The 19,196-nt window shown below is 37.3% G+C and overlaps 1 protein-coding gene across 1 annotated transcript in view; it reads right to left on the bottom strand.

Annotated features, from left to right (window-relative positions):
• LOC113890308 (calcium-binding mitochondrial carrier protein SCaMC-1-like) overlaps positions 1-19,196 on the bottom strand; it is a 62,992-nt gene that overhangs the window by 6,684 nt on the left and 37,112 nt on the right. The window contains exons 7-8 of the mRNA XM_027538241.1: positions 18,791-18,802; positions 4,969-5,131 (exon numbers count right to left, since the gene is read on the bottom strand). Coding sequence (XP_027394042.1) covers positions 4,969-5,131; positions 18,791-18,802 — 175 coding nt within the window. The remainder of the gene's footprint in view (positions 1-4,968; positions 5,132-18,790; positions 18,803-19,196) is intronic.

Genomic DNA, 19,196 nt, shown 5'->3' with positions numbered 1-19,196 from the left:
CTGTTCATTGGAAGGACTAATGTTGAAGCTGAAACTTGAATACTTTGGCCACCTGATATAAAGAACTGACTCATTTGAAAAGACCCTGATGCTGGGAAAGATTGAAGGCGGGAGGAGAATGGGATGACAGAGGATGAGATGGTTGGATGGCATCACCAACTCAATGGACATGAGTTTGAGTTAATTCTGGGAGTTGGTGATGGACAGGGAGGCCTGGTGTGCTGAATCCATGGGGTCGCAAAGAATCAGACATGACTGAGTGACTGCACTGAACTGATAGTAGGAATATAATCAAACCGCTCACCAGGAAAAGATTATATTTATCATATTATGGCTGACTATGTTTCTATCTGATGACAGGAATGAAGTCTTACTCAACTTCCTGAGTGCAGCAGAGTTCTGGACAGAAAAAAGACTTCAGCATATGTTTAAAGTTTTATTAAATCTATAAACAAGTTATACTCTCCAGAGGGACTTTCATTCCATTGTCCTTTAAACTTAACTTTTTCTAGCATTTCATGTTTGGTGAAGGACTTAGAATCTCTCCAAAGTTTGTTTCATCTCTCTACCCCTTTATTAACTTCTTTCAACCATACGATTAAAAGCACTAGAAGACACACCTGAACTTGAATCCCACCTCTACCACTTACCACTTATGCAACCTTAGGCAAACTACTTAACTACTCCAAGACTCCATTTTCTCATTTGCAAAAAGGGGATAACAATTATACCTAGCTCATAGGATCATAATCAAAGTAAAAAAAATGATGTAAAGTGTTTGCAACTAGCCCATGGTAAGCATTTAAAAGTTTGCTATTACTACTTTTCTTGTTAGAAACCATATCCTTAACAACAAGCAGTTTGGAAATTTCATTAGTGGGATATTTGGTGTAATAGTATCAGTTGTTTATAGAATTACTCGGGAGCTATGGCAGATACTTTGGACTGGCTTTTCCAACCTTCATTCTACATTTTTCTTTGGAGACTGTGGAATGCTCAAAACTGCGTTTCTAAACTCCTTTGAAGTTAGGGTTCTATATGAAAATTAGCTTCCCCAAAAACCTTACACAGAATTTGGAAAGAATAAGTAAGCCTGCTTATTCCTGTTGTTTTCTTGGATATCAGAGTTCAGATAAGTTTTGGTGCCTGGACTCAACAATCCAATGTTTATTGACCAATTTCATGGGTATCTTGAAGCAGACTTGACAGTGGTGATGGCAGCTAAACAAATTTCTAAACTGTGAATCACAACTATATTCAACTCATTAGTATAGTTCAGGGATTCTCTTTTTTTTTTTTTTCTATAAAGAACTAATTAGTAAATACTTTAGGCATTGTAGGTCACATACAGTCTCTTATTATTTTTGTTTGCACTACAAACCATGAAAGGAAAATTGAGAAATTATAGACTTCATCAATATTTGGAATTGCTGTTCATCCAAAGAAACAATTAAGAAAGTTGATATTCCAGTCACAAACTGAAAAAGGTATTCACAATACATACTGCTAATAAATGAGTCCTATGAAGAAGTTTGAAAAAGTCCTACAAATCAGGAAGAAAAAGGCAAACAATATTTAGATTTAAAAAAAGAAAAGAAGACTTGCCCAGGCACTTCAAAGAAAGAATATCCAATGGTTTTTTGCTTTTTTTTTTTTTTCCTCTTCGGCTACTCTGCACAGCATACAGAACTTCCCCAAGCAGGGACAGAACTCATGGCCCTGTAGTGGAAGCAATGAGTCTTAACCATTGGACCACTAGATGTTCCAATGACTTCTTTTTTATGATTTTATTTTATTTTTAATTAATTTTTATTGGAGTATAGCTGATTTACAATGTTGTGTCAGTTTCTGCTATATAGCAAAGTGAATCAGTTATACATATATCTATTCTTTTTTAGATTCTATTCCCATATAGGTCATTTCAGAGATTTGAGTCGAGTCCTCTGTGCTATACAGTAGGTTCTCATTAGTCATCTATTTTATGTATAGTAGTGTGTATATGTGGAGAAGGCAATGGCACCCCACTCCCGTACTTTTGCCTGGAAAATCCCATGGACAGAGGAGCCTGGTGCGCTGCAGTCCATGGGGTTGCTAGAGTCGGACACGACTGAGCGACTTCACTTTCACTTTTCACTTTCATGCATTGGAGAAGGAAATGGCAACCCACTCCAGTGTTCTTGCCTGGAGAATCCCAGGGATGGGGGAGCCTGGTGGGCTGCCATATATGGGGTCGCACAGAGTCGGACACGACTGAAGCGACTTAGCAGCAGCAGCAGCAGCAGTATGTATATGTCAATCCCAATCTCCCAATTTATCCCTCCCTGCTTTCTCCCTTAGTAGCCATAAGTTCCAATGCCTTCTTAACAGAGCTGGTTTTTTGTTGTTTGTTGTTATCTTTTTTTTTGGGGGGGGGGGGGCGGGCTCCTCTTGCCATGGAGCACGGGCTTTAGGGCTCATGGGCTCAGTGGTTGCAGCTCCCTGGCAGGTTCAATAGTTGTGACACATGGGCTTAGTTGCTCTGTGCTGTGTGTGATCTTCCCAGATCTGGAACGGAACTTGTGTCTTCTGCATTGGTAGGCAGGTGGATTCTTTACCTCTGAGGCACAAAGGAAGCCCCAACAAAGGTGTTTTTTAAGATAATCAAAGGTGAATTCCAGAGGTAATGCTGTGTTTTTAACCCCCAAAGTCTAAAATTGCAAATCTTAAATAGTAATTTATCACTCTGGTAATAATGTTTAAATTGACTTTTCTGTTTTCTGAAGTGTGAAAGTACCTGTTCAAGTGCCTTTGTTTCTTCATTAATTCTGAAGAGACCTTTGGAATTTCCCCCATCCTTTGCTCATAAAAGTATAAAAACCTCTAAAATGGGTTGAATTTTTACTCTTCGAAAGCAGTGCTGTATAGATGGAGAAGTCTTGAGGCTACTGTAAGAATAAGACTGAAAACCAGAGGCAGGAAGCTTAAGTCCAAAACCTGAGAACACCAGAGAACTCCTGACTCCAGGGAACATTAATCAATAAGAGTTTATCCAAAAGCCTCCATACCTACACTGAAACCAAGCACCACCCAAGAGCCAACAAGTTCCAGAGCAAGACATACCACACAAATTCTCCAGCAATGCAGAAACATAGCCCTGAGATTCAACATACAGGCTGCCCAAAGTCACACCAAACCCACAGACATCTCAAAACTCACTACTGGACACTTCATTGCACTCCAGAGAGAAGAAATCCAGCTCCACCCACCAAAACACCGACACAAGCTTCCCTAACCAGGAAATCTTGACAAGCCACCTGTCCAACCCCACCCACAGGGAGGAACCTCTACAATAAACAGGAACCACAAACTGCCAGAATACAGAAAGGCCACCCCAAATACAGCAATCCAAACAAGAAGAAAAGGCAGAGAAATACTCATCAGGTAAAGGAACAGGATAAACACCTACCACACCAAACAAAAGAGGAGGAGATAGGGAGTCTACCTGAAAAACAATTCAGAATAATGATAGTAAAAATGATCTAAAATCTTGAAAACAAAATGGAGTTACAGATAAATAGCCTGGAGACAAGGATTGAAAGATGCAAGAAATGTTTAACAAGGACCTAGAAGAAATTAAAAAAGAGTCAGTCAATAATGAATAATGAAATAAATGAGATCAAAAACACTCTGGAGGGAACCAACAGTAGAATAATGGAGGCAGAAGATAGGATAAGTGAGGTAGAAGACAGAACGGTAAAAATAAATGAAGCAGAAAGGAAAAAAGAAAAATGAATTAAAAGAAATGAGGACAATCTCAGAGACCTCTGGGACAATGTTAAATGCCCCAACATTCAAATCATAGGAGTCCCAGAAGAAGAAAACAAAAAGAAAGGCCATGAGAAAATACTTGAGATAATAGTTGAAAACTTCCCTAAAATAGGGAAGGAAACAGTCACCCAAGTCCAAGAAACCCAGAGAGTCCCAAATAAGATAAACCCAAGGCAAAATACCCCAAGACACAAATTAATCAAATTAACAAAGATCAAACACAAAGAACAATATTAAAAGCAGCAAGGGAAAAACAACAAATAACACACAAGGGGATTACCATAAGGATAACAGCTGATTTTTCAGTAGAAACTCTTCAGATCAGAAGGGAATGGCAGGATATACTTAAGGTGATGAAAGAGAAAAACCTACAACCCAGATTACTGTACCCAGCAAGAATCTCATTCAAATATGAAGGAGAAATCAAAAGCTTTACAGACAAACAAAAGCTGAGAGAATTCAGCACCACCAAACCAGCTCTTCAACAAATGCTAAAGGATCTTCTCTAGACAGGAAGCACAGAAAGGGTGTATAATCGTGAACCCAAAACAACAAAGTAAATGGCAACGGGATCATACGTATCAATAATTACCTTAAATGTAATTGGGTTGAATGCCCCCAACCAAAAGACAAAGACTGGCTGAATGGATACAAAAACAAGATCCCTATATATATATATATGCTGTCTACAAGAGACCCACCTCAAAACAAGGGACCATACAGACTGAAAGTGAAGGGCTGGAAAAAGATATTCCACACAAATAGAGACCAAAAGAAAGCAGGAGTAGCAAAATATTCCAACTTTATTCTATGACACAAAATTATATTAGGTTAATAATGTAATTATGTTATATTAGGTAATATAAATTGCATTTTAATCCACTTAAATGGAAATTTCTGTTGAGTGTTCATTGAACTGTTGAGAAGCTTAAATGGATTTTATGAAAATTAAACATCTTAATTCATAAAGAACTTAATAAACTTTAATTCTGGCTTACATAAAATTAAAATTTAATATTTAAGTCTAATTTATATGTTTATCTTTTTGGAAAATAGATACATCATATTTTAATACAGACCTCTTGAAGTTTAATGAGAAAGCAAAGACATTTTCATGCTTATAAATGTACATAAAATGATAGTTCAGGACTTCATTTTTACGCTATTCCCAAGAGTGGTTTTACTGATTCGTAAACCATACGGCTTATACAAACTGAAGGAAACAACTTTAAGAAAGTTGGAGTCATGCCTCTGAAAAATCCTGTCACTCCTTGTCTTTTATAAATTTTATAAAAGACGCTAATCATATTTAGCTGTGGAACTCCTAGAAAATGAAAGGGAAGGGAAAAATAAAGTTAATTTTATGTTTTAGCTTTCTTTCAAACACTAACTCAGGTAAAACATGCTAAAATAGATAATAAAATACAATTAATTAAATTATTTCACAAGCAGTCCCAAAGAAACATCTCTGATTCATAGTCAGAATCAGAGACTGTAATGGAATGATTTGATGCTCATCTCTATTTAATTTTCTTTCATTTTAGGAACAAATTCTGTCCACTGGAAGTGAAATTTACTTGTAATTATCATAGACTTATAATTTTTAAAGACTATCCAGACATACAGACGTATCTGATTCAGTATCTCATGCCTTAAGAACATCTCAAAATCAGAAACAATCTCAAATGTGTTTCTCATTTGATATTTTTCTCAGGGAATGATTCCACCATTCATCTAGCTGTTGAAACTGGAAATCTGAAAGGCATCCATGACATTTCCCTCATGTCCAAACCAGTGCCCATCGATTTTACCCTCTAAATATCTCTCAAATCCATCCATTTCCTTCCATGTCCACTAACATGCCTCCAGCCTTCAAACTACCAGCATTCTTCTCTCAACTATTGGCATAATCACCCCCTTCATTTTTTTCTGCATACTTTAACCAGAGAGAACTATTAATGATGCAAATTTGATTATGTTACTGTCCTGCTTCAGTGATTTTCCATTATGCTTAAATATAGTATGCTGCGGCCTCTGTTTCCATCTCCCACCTCACTTGTTAACCACTCCCTTGCTTTCTGCACTCCAGCCTTACATCCTGTTCAGTTTCTCAAATGTCTTTTTGCTTCTTCCCTCTTCAAACTAGTACACTGGCTTTTCCCTTTGCTTGAAAGTAACTGCCCCCACCGTTGCCTATTTTACCCCACTTCAGCCTTCAGTTCTCAGTCTAAGCAACAATTCCTGGAGGAAGTCTTCTCAGATCTGCCTTAGATTCCACCCTCCCTATATAGTCTTTATAGAACTTCACTTTTCTTTTGTAGCTCTTATCAAAGTTTATATGTGTGAATTTTTAATTAACAGCCATCTTCCCTATAGGGAAGTTCGATGAGAGCAGGGACCAATGTTTCTTTTTCCTTACTCAAACCTCACGTGCATTGCACATTGCAGCGTGGGAACATTCTCAAACTCTCTAGTTAGTATTTTTCTCCCTAATCTTATATCATTTTCCTCAAATTGGCATAGCTGAGTGTAAAAAGCAGTAGAAAACTGAAAAAAATGTCTTTTACTCTTAGTTTTAAACATTTCCTCTCACCACCCACCCCCCCAAAATAAAATAATTCCTTTGAAATCTTAAGAAAGTTCCTCAAAATTTTAAAAACTATTTACTTGCCATTCTTGGAGAATAGTCTATTACTATATGCATTTTTTGCATTATTTTAATAGAAGCTAATAACATTTCTCTCAAATTCTATATTTTTGTAAAGGAATATAGAGAACACTGACTCGATGGACGTGAGTCTCAGTGAACTCCAGGAGTTGGTGATGGACAGGGAGGCCTGGCGTGTTGCGATTTATGGGGTCGCAAAGAGTCGGACACGACTGAGCGACTGATCTGATCTGATCTGATAGAGAACATTCTTACTTTTTTTTCTGTCTGTGGTTTTATGCTTTTGTAATTGAAGTATAGTTGATTTACAATGTTGTGTTAATTTCTGCTGCACAACAAAGTGATTCAGTTATACATATCTATACATTTTTTATATTCTTTTCCATTATGCTTTATCACAGGATATTGAATATAGTTCCCTGTGCTATACAGTAAGATCTTGTTGTTTATCCATTCTATATATAATAGTTTGCCTCTGCTAAGCCCAAACTCCCTTCCTCCCTCCATCACCCCCTCCTCGGCAACCATAAGTCTGTTCTCTATCTACGTCTGTCAATCTGTTTCTGTTTCATAAATAAGTACATTTGTGTCATATTTTAGATTCCAAATATAAGTGATATAATATGGTATTTGTCATTCTCTTTCTGACTTAACTGACTTAGTATGATAATTTCTCAGTCCATCCAAGTTGCTGCAAGTGGCATTATTTCATTCTTTTTTATGGGGGCTGAGTAATATTCTAAAAACATCTTCTTTATACACTCATCTGTCAATGAACATTTAGCTTGTTTCCATGAACTGGCTATTGTGAATATTGCTGCATGTATCTTTTTGAATTATAGTTTTGTCTGGATGTATGCCCAAAAGTCAAATTGCTGGATCATACAGCAACTCTATATTTAGTTTTCTGAGGAACCTCCATCGTTGCTGCACCATCTTATATTCCTACCAACATTGTAGGAGCGTTTCCTTTTCTCCACACCCTCTCTAGCATTTTTTATTTGCAGACTTTTTAATGGTGGCCACTGGCCATACTTGCCAATGTGAAGCAATATCTCATGTGGTTTTGATTTGCATTTCTCTAATAATTAGAGATTTTGAGCATCTTTTCATGTGCCTGATGCCCATGTAGAAATGCTTACTTTTTCCCTAATGTTGAGCCCATTTTCCCTATTGATTTTCCCCCAATTTATTATTTTAAAAATTGTAAACTACAAAAATGTTGTACAATGAACATTTGTATAATTACCACCTAGTTTCTAAATCTGACATTTTGCCATACTTATTTTTTGCCTCTCTTTTTCTCTTCTCTGTACATACATATAAATGTGTGTATGTCTTTTGAAAGTAAGTTGCAGACACTATGACACTTCTTCCTTAAATACTGAAACATCTCCTAAAAACAAGGACATCAGTCCACATAACTATGGTATTATGATCAATGCCCTTGAAAATTAAAAATAATTCCCAATATCACTAAATACCTCTTTATTCAAATTTTGCAAATTATCCAAAAGATGTCACTTATAGGTTTTTTCCCCAAGCTAAAATCTAAACAAAATTCACTCCTTGCACTTGGTTGTTATATTTCTTTAATTTCTTAATCAAGATTAGTTAGTGCCAGTCCCCTACCACCACCATTGTTTCTATGACAATGACTTTTTGAAGAGCCCAGGCCAATTGTCTTATAGAATATTTCACATTCTAGATTTGTGTGATTGATTCTTAATAGTATCATGTGTCTTATTTCTCAATCCCCTATATTTCCTTTAGGTCTGAAAGAACAATCAAATGCCAGTAAAACATTTTTTTGGCAAGAGTACTTCATATCAGAAGTCATGCATTTCATATTACATTACATCACATCAGAAGGCACATATATCAGGTTTTTTCACTGCTACCAACACCAAGTTTGGTCACTTGGTAAGGGTGGTGACTATCCATTCTCTCCATTGTCAAGGTTTGTTTTCCTTTTTGCAGTTAGCAAGAAATCTAATAGATGATACTTAGGCATTACGTGAATTTACTATTCCCCAATACCATTTAACTTAGTAGTTTTAACATTCCCTGATGAGCCTAGGATTCAGATATTGATTTTGAAATATCATTACTCTGTATAAAACTAAAAAGAAAAATAGTTTAGTATGGGTTTTTGAGAGCAGGGAATGTATCAATACAAGCAACCAGAAAACATCATTTTCCAAAAATTACAGAAGAGCCCAGAAAAAATTAATATGGACATGTTCAAAAAACAAAGGGAGATTCTCAGTTGCAGTTATAACAGAGTAGATTCTGTCAACTAACCCTTCAAATAAGAATACTCTTAAAAGATGAACCAAATAGGCTTCCCAGGTGGTACTAGTGAGAAAGAACCCACCTGCCAATGCAGGAGATATAAGAGATCCAGGTTCAATTCCTGGGTCGAGAAGATCCCCTGGAGGAGAGCAAGGCAACCCACTCCAGTATTCTTGCCTGGAGAATGCCATGGACAGAGGAGCCTGGCAGGCTACAGTCCATAGGGTCACAGAGTCAGACACGACTGGAGCGACTTAGCACTCACACGCACGCACAAATACATAAAAACACTGTTTGAGGGCAATCAATGCAAGCAAGACAAGATCACTGATAGAAGGAAAGTATAGAAGTAATCATTATATTCACTCTGGTGTTTTTTCTTAGGCCATTTGACCATTTTCAGCATCAGAGAATAGAGTTCAAGCAAGAAAACAACAATGTTACTGAACTGAGGACAGAAGTGCCAGATATTTGAGGACCAAAATCATGAAACAGAGTTAGCATTAGTGAAGTGAGTCCAAAAAATTTCTGGATAATTTTCCCTTGGAGCATTGCCAACTCTAAAGCTGCACAAAATGAAGTTTCAATAAAGCCAGCAGAAAAGAGCAGCTGGAAGGCTAAAGATGTAAGAAAAGATTTTAGCAGTAACACAGTGCTGGATAACAGAGGTTGGAGTTTAAGTCCAACAAGGTGGGGGGCTGTGATAATCACTCTAGGCTTTCAAATAATGCCCATGAAGAGTCACTATCTAGGGGTAAAGGACCATACTCTAAGAGTTCCTTGGAGAAAAGGCAAAGCTGAAATAGGTTATCTTTAACAAAGTCTAAACTTTTAGAGGAGAAGGCAATGGCACCCCACTCCAGTACTCTTGCCTGGAAAATCCCATGGGCAGAGGAGCCTGGTAGGCTGCAGTCCATGGGGTCGCTAAGAGTCAGACACGACTGAGCAACTTCACTTTCACTTTTCACTTTCATGCATTGGAGAAGGAAATGGCAACCCACTCCAGTGTTCTTGCCTGGAGAATCCCAGGGACAGGGGAGCCTGGTGGGCTGCCATCTATGGCGTCGCATAGAGTCGGACACGACTGAAGTGACTTGGCAGCAGCAGCAGCAGCAGCAGCAAACATTTAGATGATCCATGTATTCTGTAGCTACCTACCAAAAACCTTAACCCTGTTTGGAGAAAAATAACATTATCCAGAGCCTACAATTTTTCATACAAAATGCCCATCATTCAGTTCAAAATAATGAGGCATGCTATTTTAACAAAGAATCAAATAACTGAAAACCTACCAAGAAAAAAATCAATAAAAAATTCATATATTAAATTTAAAATAATTGTGATTAATATTAAGAAATTAGAAAAAAAGTGGAGACTTTCACAAGAAATCTGGAATCTATTTTTAAGAATAAAAAATGGAAAGCCTAAAATTGAAAAAAAAAAATACTTAAGACTTCAATGTATGAGTTTAATAGCAGATTAGACATTGCAAAACATAGAATTAGTGAACTCCAGAAGATAGGTTCAGTAAGAGGAAAAAAAAAAAAAACCCACCCAGATTGAAGCACCTCATTGAAGATATGAGGGTGGAGGAGAACAAAAAATACAGAAAAGAACAAAATTCATATATGAAGAACAAAATTTAACACACATGTAATTGGAATGTCAGAAAAAGAGAAACAATGGGATCGAGCAATATTTGAAGCAGTTTTGTCTCAGAATTTCCCCAAACCTGACAAAAGCCATCAAATTGCATATTTTTAAACCGGGACGAGGATAAATATAAAGCAAATGACATTTAGCATGCATGTTCAGTCACTCAGTCATGTCTAATTCTTTGGGAACCCTATGGACTGTAGTCTCCCAGGCTCCTCTGTCCGTGGGATTTTCCCAGCAAGAAAACTACTGGAGTGGGTTGCCATTTCCTTCTCCAGGGAATCTTCCCAACCCAGGGATAGAACTCATATCTCCCATGTCTCCTGTATTAGCATGCAGATTCATTACCCCTGAGCCACCTGGGAATCCCTAAATGATACTTTAGGCACATAATAAACTGTTGAAAACCAGAGACAGAGAAAAAAAAATCTAGAGAAAACAGAAAATACAGCATATTAAAAAAGCAACAATAAAACTGATAGCTAACTATTAAACAACAATTACAGAACTCACAGACATTGGAACAATATTCTTTTATTGTGCCATAAATAGAGACAAACAAAGCTAAGAGAATCTGTTGCTAGCAGATCTCCACTAAAAGAACTTCTGAACGGAGTTCTTTAAGAAGAATATAATCCTCAGCGAAAGAAAGGAAATTCAGGAAAGGAAACAGAAACAAAAAGAGAATAAAATATATATTAATGCTGATTTTTAAAACAGTAATGTCTTACGGGGTTTAAAACATATGCTCTAGTAAAATATATGACAACAGTAGCATAAAAGGAGGCAGTATAAACGAAAAGTGAAACTGTTATATTAGAAATTGGTAAAAATACTAATTTAAGGTAGGCTGTAATTAACAAAAGATTCGTAATCTTTAAGGTAACCATTAAAAGAAAAATAAAGAATATATAACTAACAAGATAATATAGAAGAAATAATGAACATATCTGATATAATATGTGGTCTCCACTTAACATGTAATAATACCTTAAAATACAAATGTACTAAATGCTAATTAAAAGACAAAATAATCACACTGAATTTTTTTGAAGATCTAACTATATGCTTTTCATAATGGATATATTATATATAAGGATACAGAAAGGCTGAAAGTAAAAAGGTGTTTAAAAATTATACCAAGTAAACATTAACCAAAAGAAAGCTATTGTAACTATATAGTATCAGACAAAGTAGACTTTTTAAGGCAAAAACATTACTAGAAATAAGAGGAACATTTTGTAATAAGAAAAGGATCAATCGAAATTGCAGTTCACATAATAATAAAGCTTCAGAATATATAAAGCCAAAGTTGACCAAGTTAGAGGAGGGATGGAAAAATCTACAATCATGATTAGAGATTTAAACACAATTCTGTCAGTAACCAATAGAAAAAGCAGACCAAAAAAATCAGTAAGAATATAAAACATTTACAAAGCACTTAACTAATTGACCTTTCATAACACACATGTGCTGTGCTGTGCTCAGTTATTCAGTCATATCTGACTCTTTTCAACCCCATGGACTGTAGGCCACCAGGCTCTGCTATCCATTGAATTTCCCAGGCAAGAGCACTGGAGTAGGTTGCCATTTCCTACTTCAAGGGATCTTCCCGACCCAAGGATAGAACCCACGTCTCCTGCATCTCCTGCATTGGCAGGCAGATTCTTTAACACATATATAGAACACTAAATACAACTTCAAAACCCACTTTCTTTTCCAAGTGTACAGTGAACATTTACCAAGATAGACTATATCTGGACCATAAAGCAAGTCTCAATAAATTTCGAAGTATAGAAATCGTGCACAGTATATTCTCTCTATATGGCGTAATTAAACTAAAAGTTCAGTGTTAAAAAGATCATTGGAAAATCCCCAAATGTTTGTAAATTAAGCAACATATAATGAGTACATTGTATGTAACCAATGAGTATATTCTAAATAGTCAATGGGTCAAGAAAGAAATCACAGTGGAAATTTGGATGATATTTGAAATGAATAATAATGAAAATGATATCAATTTATAGTGTAGAAGTAAAGCAGTACTCAGAGAAGGCAATGGCATCCCACTCCAGTACTCTTGCCTGGAAAATCCCATGGACGGAGGAGCCTGGAAGGCTGCAGTCCATGGGGTCTGCTAAGAGTCGGACACAACTGAGCGACTTCACTTTCACTTTTCACTTTCATGCTTTGGAGAAGGAAATGGCAACCCACTCCAGTGTTCCTGCCTGGAGAATCCTAGGGACAGGGGAGCCTGGTGGGTTGCTGTCTATGGGGTCGTACAGAGTCGGACACAACTGAAGTGACTTAGCAGTAGCAGCAGCAAAGCAGTACTTACAGAGATGTGAAATTATTCAATAGAATTTATATATTAGAGAAGAAAGATTGTAAATCAATTATTTTAACCAGGGGTCAGCAAGCTTTTTCTATAATGGCCCAGATAGTAAATATTTTAGGCTTTGGGGACCTCTTGCAGCTACTCAACCCTGCCATTGCAGCATGAAAGTACCATAGACAATATGTAAATAAATGAAGGTGTTCCAATTAAATTTTATTTCTATAAACAGGTAGAGAGTCAGATTTGGCCTCCAGGCCTAGTTTGTCAACTTCTGATCTAAACTTCTAACTCAAGAAATTAAAAGAGAAAAAGGACGATGAAAATAATACAGAGAAGAACAGAAACCAAACAAAAGAGAAAAATCAATAATGTCAATAGATGAAATCAGTAAACCCCAACAAATGTGATTAAGAAAAAGAAAGGAAAAATAACAAATTGCTTATGTCAGAAATGAAAAAAGAGACATCACTTAAGACCAACAGCATTATCAAGGGTTTAATAAAAGGACATTATTAATGACCTTAGCTAATTAATTCAGATATTTAGATGAAATAGATAAATTCTTTGAAAAATATAATGTCTTCACACTGGCAAAAGAAGAAATAGGAAGCCTGAATAATCAATAACTTTTAAAGAACTCAAATCTGTAATTAAAATACGGGGCGGGGGAACCTTCCATCAAAAATATTCAGACAAAATTGGCTTCACTGGTGAATTTTTCCAACTATTTAAGGAAAAAACAATTCGAATCATATACAAATTCTTCCAAAGAATAGAAAAAGAAGGAACATTTCCTGCTTTATGGGGCCAATGTAACCATAATACCAAAACCTGATAACATTACGAGGATAGAAAATTACAGCCAGGGGGCAGTCCTAAGATGGTGGAGGAATAGGACAGGGAGACCACTTTCTCCCCCACAAATTCATTGAAAGAACATTTGAACGCTGAACAAATTCCACAAAACAACTTCTGAATGTTGGCAGAGGACATCAGGCACCCAGAAAGGCAGCCCATTGTCTTCGAAAGGAGGTAGGACAAAATACAAAAGATAAAGAGAGACAAAAGAGGTAGGGATGGAGACCCATCCCGGGAAGGGAGTCTTAAAAGAGGAGAAATTTCCAAACACCAGGAAACCCTCTCACTGGCGGGTCTGTGGGGAGTTTTGTAATCTCAGAGGGCAACATAACCAGGAGGAAAAATAAATAAATAATAAATAAAACCCACAGCTTACATGCCTAACAGCAACTCCCAGCAGAAAAGTAGCCCAGACATTGGCATTCGCCACCAGCAAGTGGGGGTTGAACAGAAAGGCCTGGTCTGCATTGAGGGCAATCTGAGGGAGCTAAAATGAGATAGCAACCCAAACTGTGGGATAGCCAGAGAGAGAAAGGGGAAAAAAAGAGAGAAAGAGAGAACTGTCCCTCGAAAAGCCCTACCTAAGGCACCATTGGGCCCACTCACAGAACAAAGGATGAGGAATACCAAAGGAGAGCTAGCCTGCTGTGGACTGGCCCATCCCCCACTGGAGGCAGGGAGGCAGGCAGGCAGGCAGCAGCGAGAGCTGGAAAGGCAAGGGGCAAATTTGACCCCAGAGCCGGCATCCTCTACCAAACTGTGAGCAGGCTCCCAGTTGCTAACCAAGACTTTTGGGATCCAGGACGGTTGACATCCGCCGGGAGGGTCACAGCCAGAGATCAGCTCCCCAGAAGAGACTCACAGCACACCTGAGAGGGCCCTTCCACTGCGCACCCAGGAAACCAAGTGGCCGGGATCGGGGAGGTGATAAGATGCACCCCCCCCACCTAGGGAGAGTGCACTCGCCAAGCACCTGGTCGCCTGAGCTGCTTGGACCTAGGAAGGGCACAAAACGCAGGCCTATCCCAGTCTGCGTCTTTGTGGAGTACCCAAGAACCTGAACCTGAGTTGCGTAGACCTGGGAAGTACACGCAACCCAGGGCCCACTTTAGACAATTACCCTGCAGAGCAACCTGGAACCTGAACAATGCAGACTGGGAAAGCACACACACCATGAGCAGGGGCAAACCCAGCGCGGCCGGGACACTGCGAGCACTCCCCACACACGCCAATGATATTTGTTTACAGTGTCCCTCACTCCCCACAGCACCAGTGAACAAGTGAGCCTAAAGAAGTGACCACCTTCGCCTCCTTGTGTCAGGGTGGAAATTAGACACTAAAGAGAACTGCAGACAGACAAAGCCAAAATAAACAGAGGGAACCACTTTGGAAGTGACAGGTGCAACAGATTAAAACCCTGTAGTTACACCCAAGACACATATTAATCAAATTAACAAAGATCAAACACAAAGAACAAATATTAAAAGCAGCAAGGGAAAAACAACAAATAACACACAAGGGGATTCCCATAGGATAACAGATGATCTTTCAATAGAAAGTCTTCAGGCCAGAAGGAAATGGCAGGACATACTTAAGGTGATGAAAGAGAAAAACCTACAACCCAGATTACTGTACCCAGCAAGAATCTCATTTAGATATGAAGGAGAAATCAAAAGCTTTACAGACAAGTAAAAGCTGAGAGAATTCAGCACCACCATTGCTGAGAGAATTCAGCACCACCAAACCAGCTCTCCAACAAATGCTAAAGGATCTTCTCTAGACAGGAAACACAGAAAGAGTGTATAAACACAAACCCAAAACAATAAAGTAAATGGCAATGGGATCATACTTATCAATATTTATCTTAAATATAAACGGGTTGAATGCCCCAACCAAAAGACAAAGACTGGCTGAATGGACACAAAAACAAGACCCCTATATATGCTGTCTACAAGAGACCCACCTCAAAACAAGGGAAACATACAGACTGAAAGTGAAGAGTTGGAAACAGATATTTCATGCAAATAGAGACCAAAAGAAAGCAGGGGTAGCAATACTCATATCAGATAAAATAGACTTTAAAACAAAGGCTGTGAAAAGAGACAAAGAAGGACACTACATAATGATCAAAGGATCAATCCAAGAAGACGATATAACAATTATAAATATATATGCACCCAACATAGGAGCACCACAATATGTAAGGAAAATGCTAACAAGAATGAAAGGGGAAATTAACAAGAACACAATAATAGTGGGAGACTTTAATGCCCCACTCACACCTATGGATAGATCAACTAAACAGAAAATTAACAAGGAAACACAAACTTTAAATGATACAATGGACCAGTTAGACCTAAATGATATCTATAGGACATTTCACCCCAAAACAATGATTTCAGCTTTTTCTCAAGTGCACATGCAACCTTCTCCAGGATAGATCACATCCTGGGCCATAAATCTAGCCTTGGTAAATTCAAACAAATTGACATCATTCCAAGCATATTTTCTGACCACAATGCAGTAAGATTAGATGTCAAATACAGGAGAAAACTATTAAAAATTCCAACATATGGAGGCTGAACAACACGCTTCTGAATAACCAACAAATCACAGAAGAAATCAAAGAAGAAATCAAAATATGCATAGAAATGAATGAAAATGAAAACACAACAACCCAAAACCTGTGGGATACTGTAAAAGCAGTGCTAAGGGGAAGGTTCATAGCAATACAGGCTTACCTCAAGAAACAAGAAAAAAGTCAAATAAATTACCTAACTCTACACCTAAAGCAACTAGAAAAGGAAGAAATGAAGAACCCCAGGGTTAGTAGAAGGAAAGAAATCTTAAAAATTAGGGCAGAAATAAATGCAAAAGAAACAAAAGAGACCATAGCAAAAATCAACAAACCTAAAAGCTGCTTAAGAAGATAAATAAAATTGACAAACCATTAGCCAGACTCATCAAGAAACAAAGGGAGAAGAGTCAAATCAACAAAATTAGAAATGAAAATGGAGAAATCACAACAGACAACACAGACATATAAAGGATCATAAGAGACTTATCAGCAACTACATGCCAATAAAATGGACAATTTGGAAGAAACGGACAAATTCTTAGAAAAGTACAATTTTCCAAAACTGAACCATGAAGAAATAGAAAATCTTTACAGACCCATCACAAGCACAGAAATTGAAACTGTATTCAGAAATCTTCCAGTAAACAAAAGCCCAGGACCAGACGGCTTCACAGCTGAATTGTACCAAAAATTTATAGAAGAGCTAACACCTATCCTACTCAAACTTTTACAGAAAACTGCAGAGGAAGGTAAACTCCCAAATTCATTCTATGAGGCCACCATAACCCTAATACCAAAACTTGACAAAGATGCCACAAAAAAAGAAAACTACAGGCCAATATCACTGACGAACACAGATGCAAAAATCCTTAACAAAATTCTAGCAAACAGAATCCAACAACATATTAAAAAGATCATACATCATGACCAAGTGAGTTTTATCCCAGGGATGCAAGGATTCTTCAGTCTCTGCAAATCAATCAACGTAATACACCACATTAACAAATTGAAAGATAAAAACCATGTGAGTATTTCAGTAGATGCAGAGACAGCCTTTGACAAAATTCAACATCCATTCATGATTTAAAAAACCTTCCAGAAAGCAGGAATAGAAGGAACATACCTCAACATAATAAAAGCAATATATGACAAACCCACAACAAACATTATCCTCAATGGTGAAAAATTGAAAGCATTTCCCCTAAAGTCAGGACAAGACAAGGGTGCCCACTCTCATCACTACTATTCCACATAGTTTTGGAAGTTTTGGCCACAGCAATCAGAGCAGAAAAAGAAATAAAAGGAATCCAGATTGGAAAAGAAGAAGTAAAACTCTCACTGTTTGCAGATGACATGATCCTCTACATGGAAAACCCTAAAGACTCCACCAGAAAATTACTAGAGCTAATCAATGAATAAAGTAAAGTGGCAGGATATAAAAGTAACACACAGAAATCCCTTGCATTCCTATACACTAACAATAAGGAAACAGAAAGAGAAATTAAGGAAACAATTCCATTCACCATTGCAACGGAAAGAATAAAATACTTAGGAATATATCTACCTAAAGAAACAAAAGACCTATATATAGAAAACTGTAAAACACTGATGAAAGAAATCAAAGATGACACAAATAGATGGAGAAATATACCATGTTCATGGATTGGAAGAATCAATATAGTGAAAATGAGTACACTACCCAAAGCAATCTATAGATTCAATGCAATCCCTATCAAGCTACCAACAGTATTTTTCACAGAACCAGAACAAATAATTTCACAATTTGTATGGAAATACAAAAAACCTCGAATAGCCAAAGCAATCTTGAGAAAGAAGAATGGAACTGGAGGAATCAACCTGCCTGACTTCAGGCTCTACTACGAAGCCACAGTCATCAAGACAGTATGGTACTGGCACAAAGACAGAAATATAGATCAATGGAGCAAAATAGAAAGCCCAGAGATAAACCCATGCACCTATGGACACCTTATCTTTGACAAAGGAGGCAAGAATATACAATGGAGAAAAGACGATCTCTTTAACACATGGTACTGGGAAAACTGGCCAACCACTTGTAAAAGAATGAAACTAGAACAATTTGTAACACCATACACAAAAATAAACTCAGAATGGATTAAAGATCTAAATGTAAGACCAGAAACTATAAAACTCTTAGAGGAAAACATAGGCAAAACACTCTCTGACATAAATCACAGCAGGATCCTCTATGATCCACCTCCCAGAGTAATGGAAATAAAAGCAGAAATAAACAAATGAGACCTAATTAAACTTAAAAGCTTTTGTACAATGAAGAAAACTATAAGCAAGGTGAAAAGACAGCCTTCAGAATGGGAGAAAATAATAGCAAATGAAGCAACTGACAAAGAATTAATCTCAAAAATATACAAGCAACTCCTGCAGCTCAATTCCAGAAAAAGAAATGACCCAATCAAAAAATGGGCCAAAGAACTAAAGAGACATTTCTTCAAAGAAGACATGCAGATGGATAACAAACACATGAAAAGATGCTCAACATCACTCATTATCAGAGAAGTACAAATCAAAACCACAATGAGGTACCATCTAACACCGGTCAGAATGGCTGCTATATGAAAGTCTACAAACAATAAATGCTGGAGATGTCCATTGACAGAACAATGGATAAGAAGCTGTGATACATATACACAATGGAATATTACTCAGCCATGAAAAAGAATACATTCGAATCAGTTCTAATGTGGTGGATGAAACTGAGCCTATTACACAGAGTGAAGTAAGTCAGAAAGAAAAACCAATACAGCATACTAATGTATATATATGGAATTTAGAAAGATGGTAACAATAACCCTATATGTGAGACAGCAAAAGAGACACAGATGTATAGAACAGTCTTTGGGACTCTGTTGGAGAAGGTGAGGGTGGGATGATTTGAGAGAATAACATTGAAACATGTATATTATCATTATATGTGAAACAGATCACCAGTCCAGGTTTGA

The sequence above is a fragment of the Bos indicus x Bos taurus genome, chromosome 3, assembly GCF_003369695.1.
Source record: "Bos indicus x Bos taurus breed Angus x Brahman F1 hybrid chromosome 3, Bos_hybrid_MaternalHap_v2.0, whole genome shotgun sequence".
Lineage (NCBI taxonomy): Eukaryota > Metazoa > Chordata > Mammalia > Artiodactyla > Bovidae > Bos > Bos indicus x Bos taurus.
The sequence above is the reverse complement of the archived record's forward strand: the minus strand, read 5'-3'. Positions and strand labels throughout refer to the sequence as shown.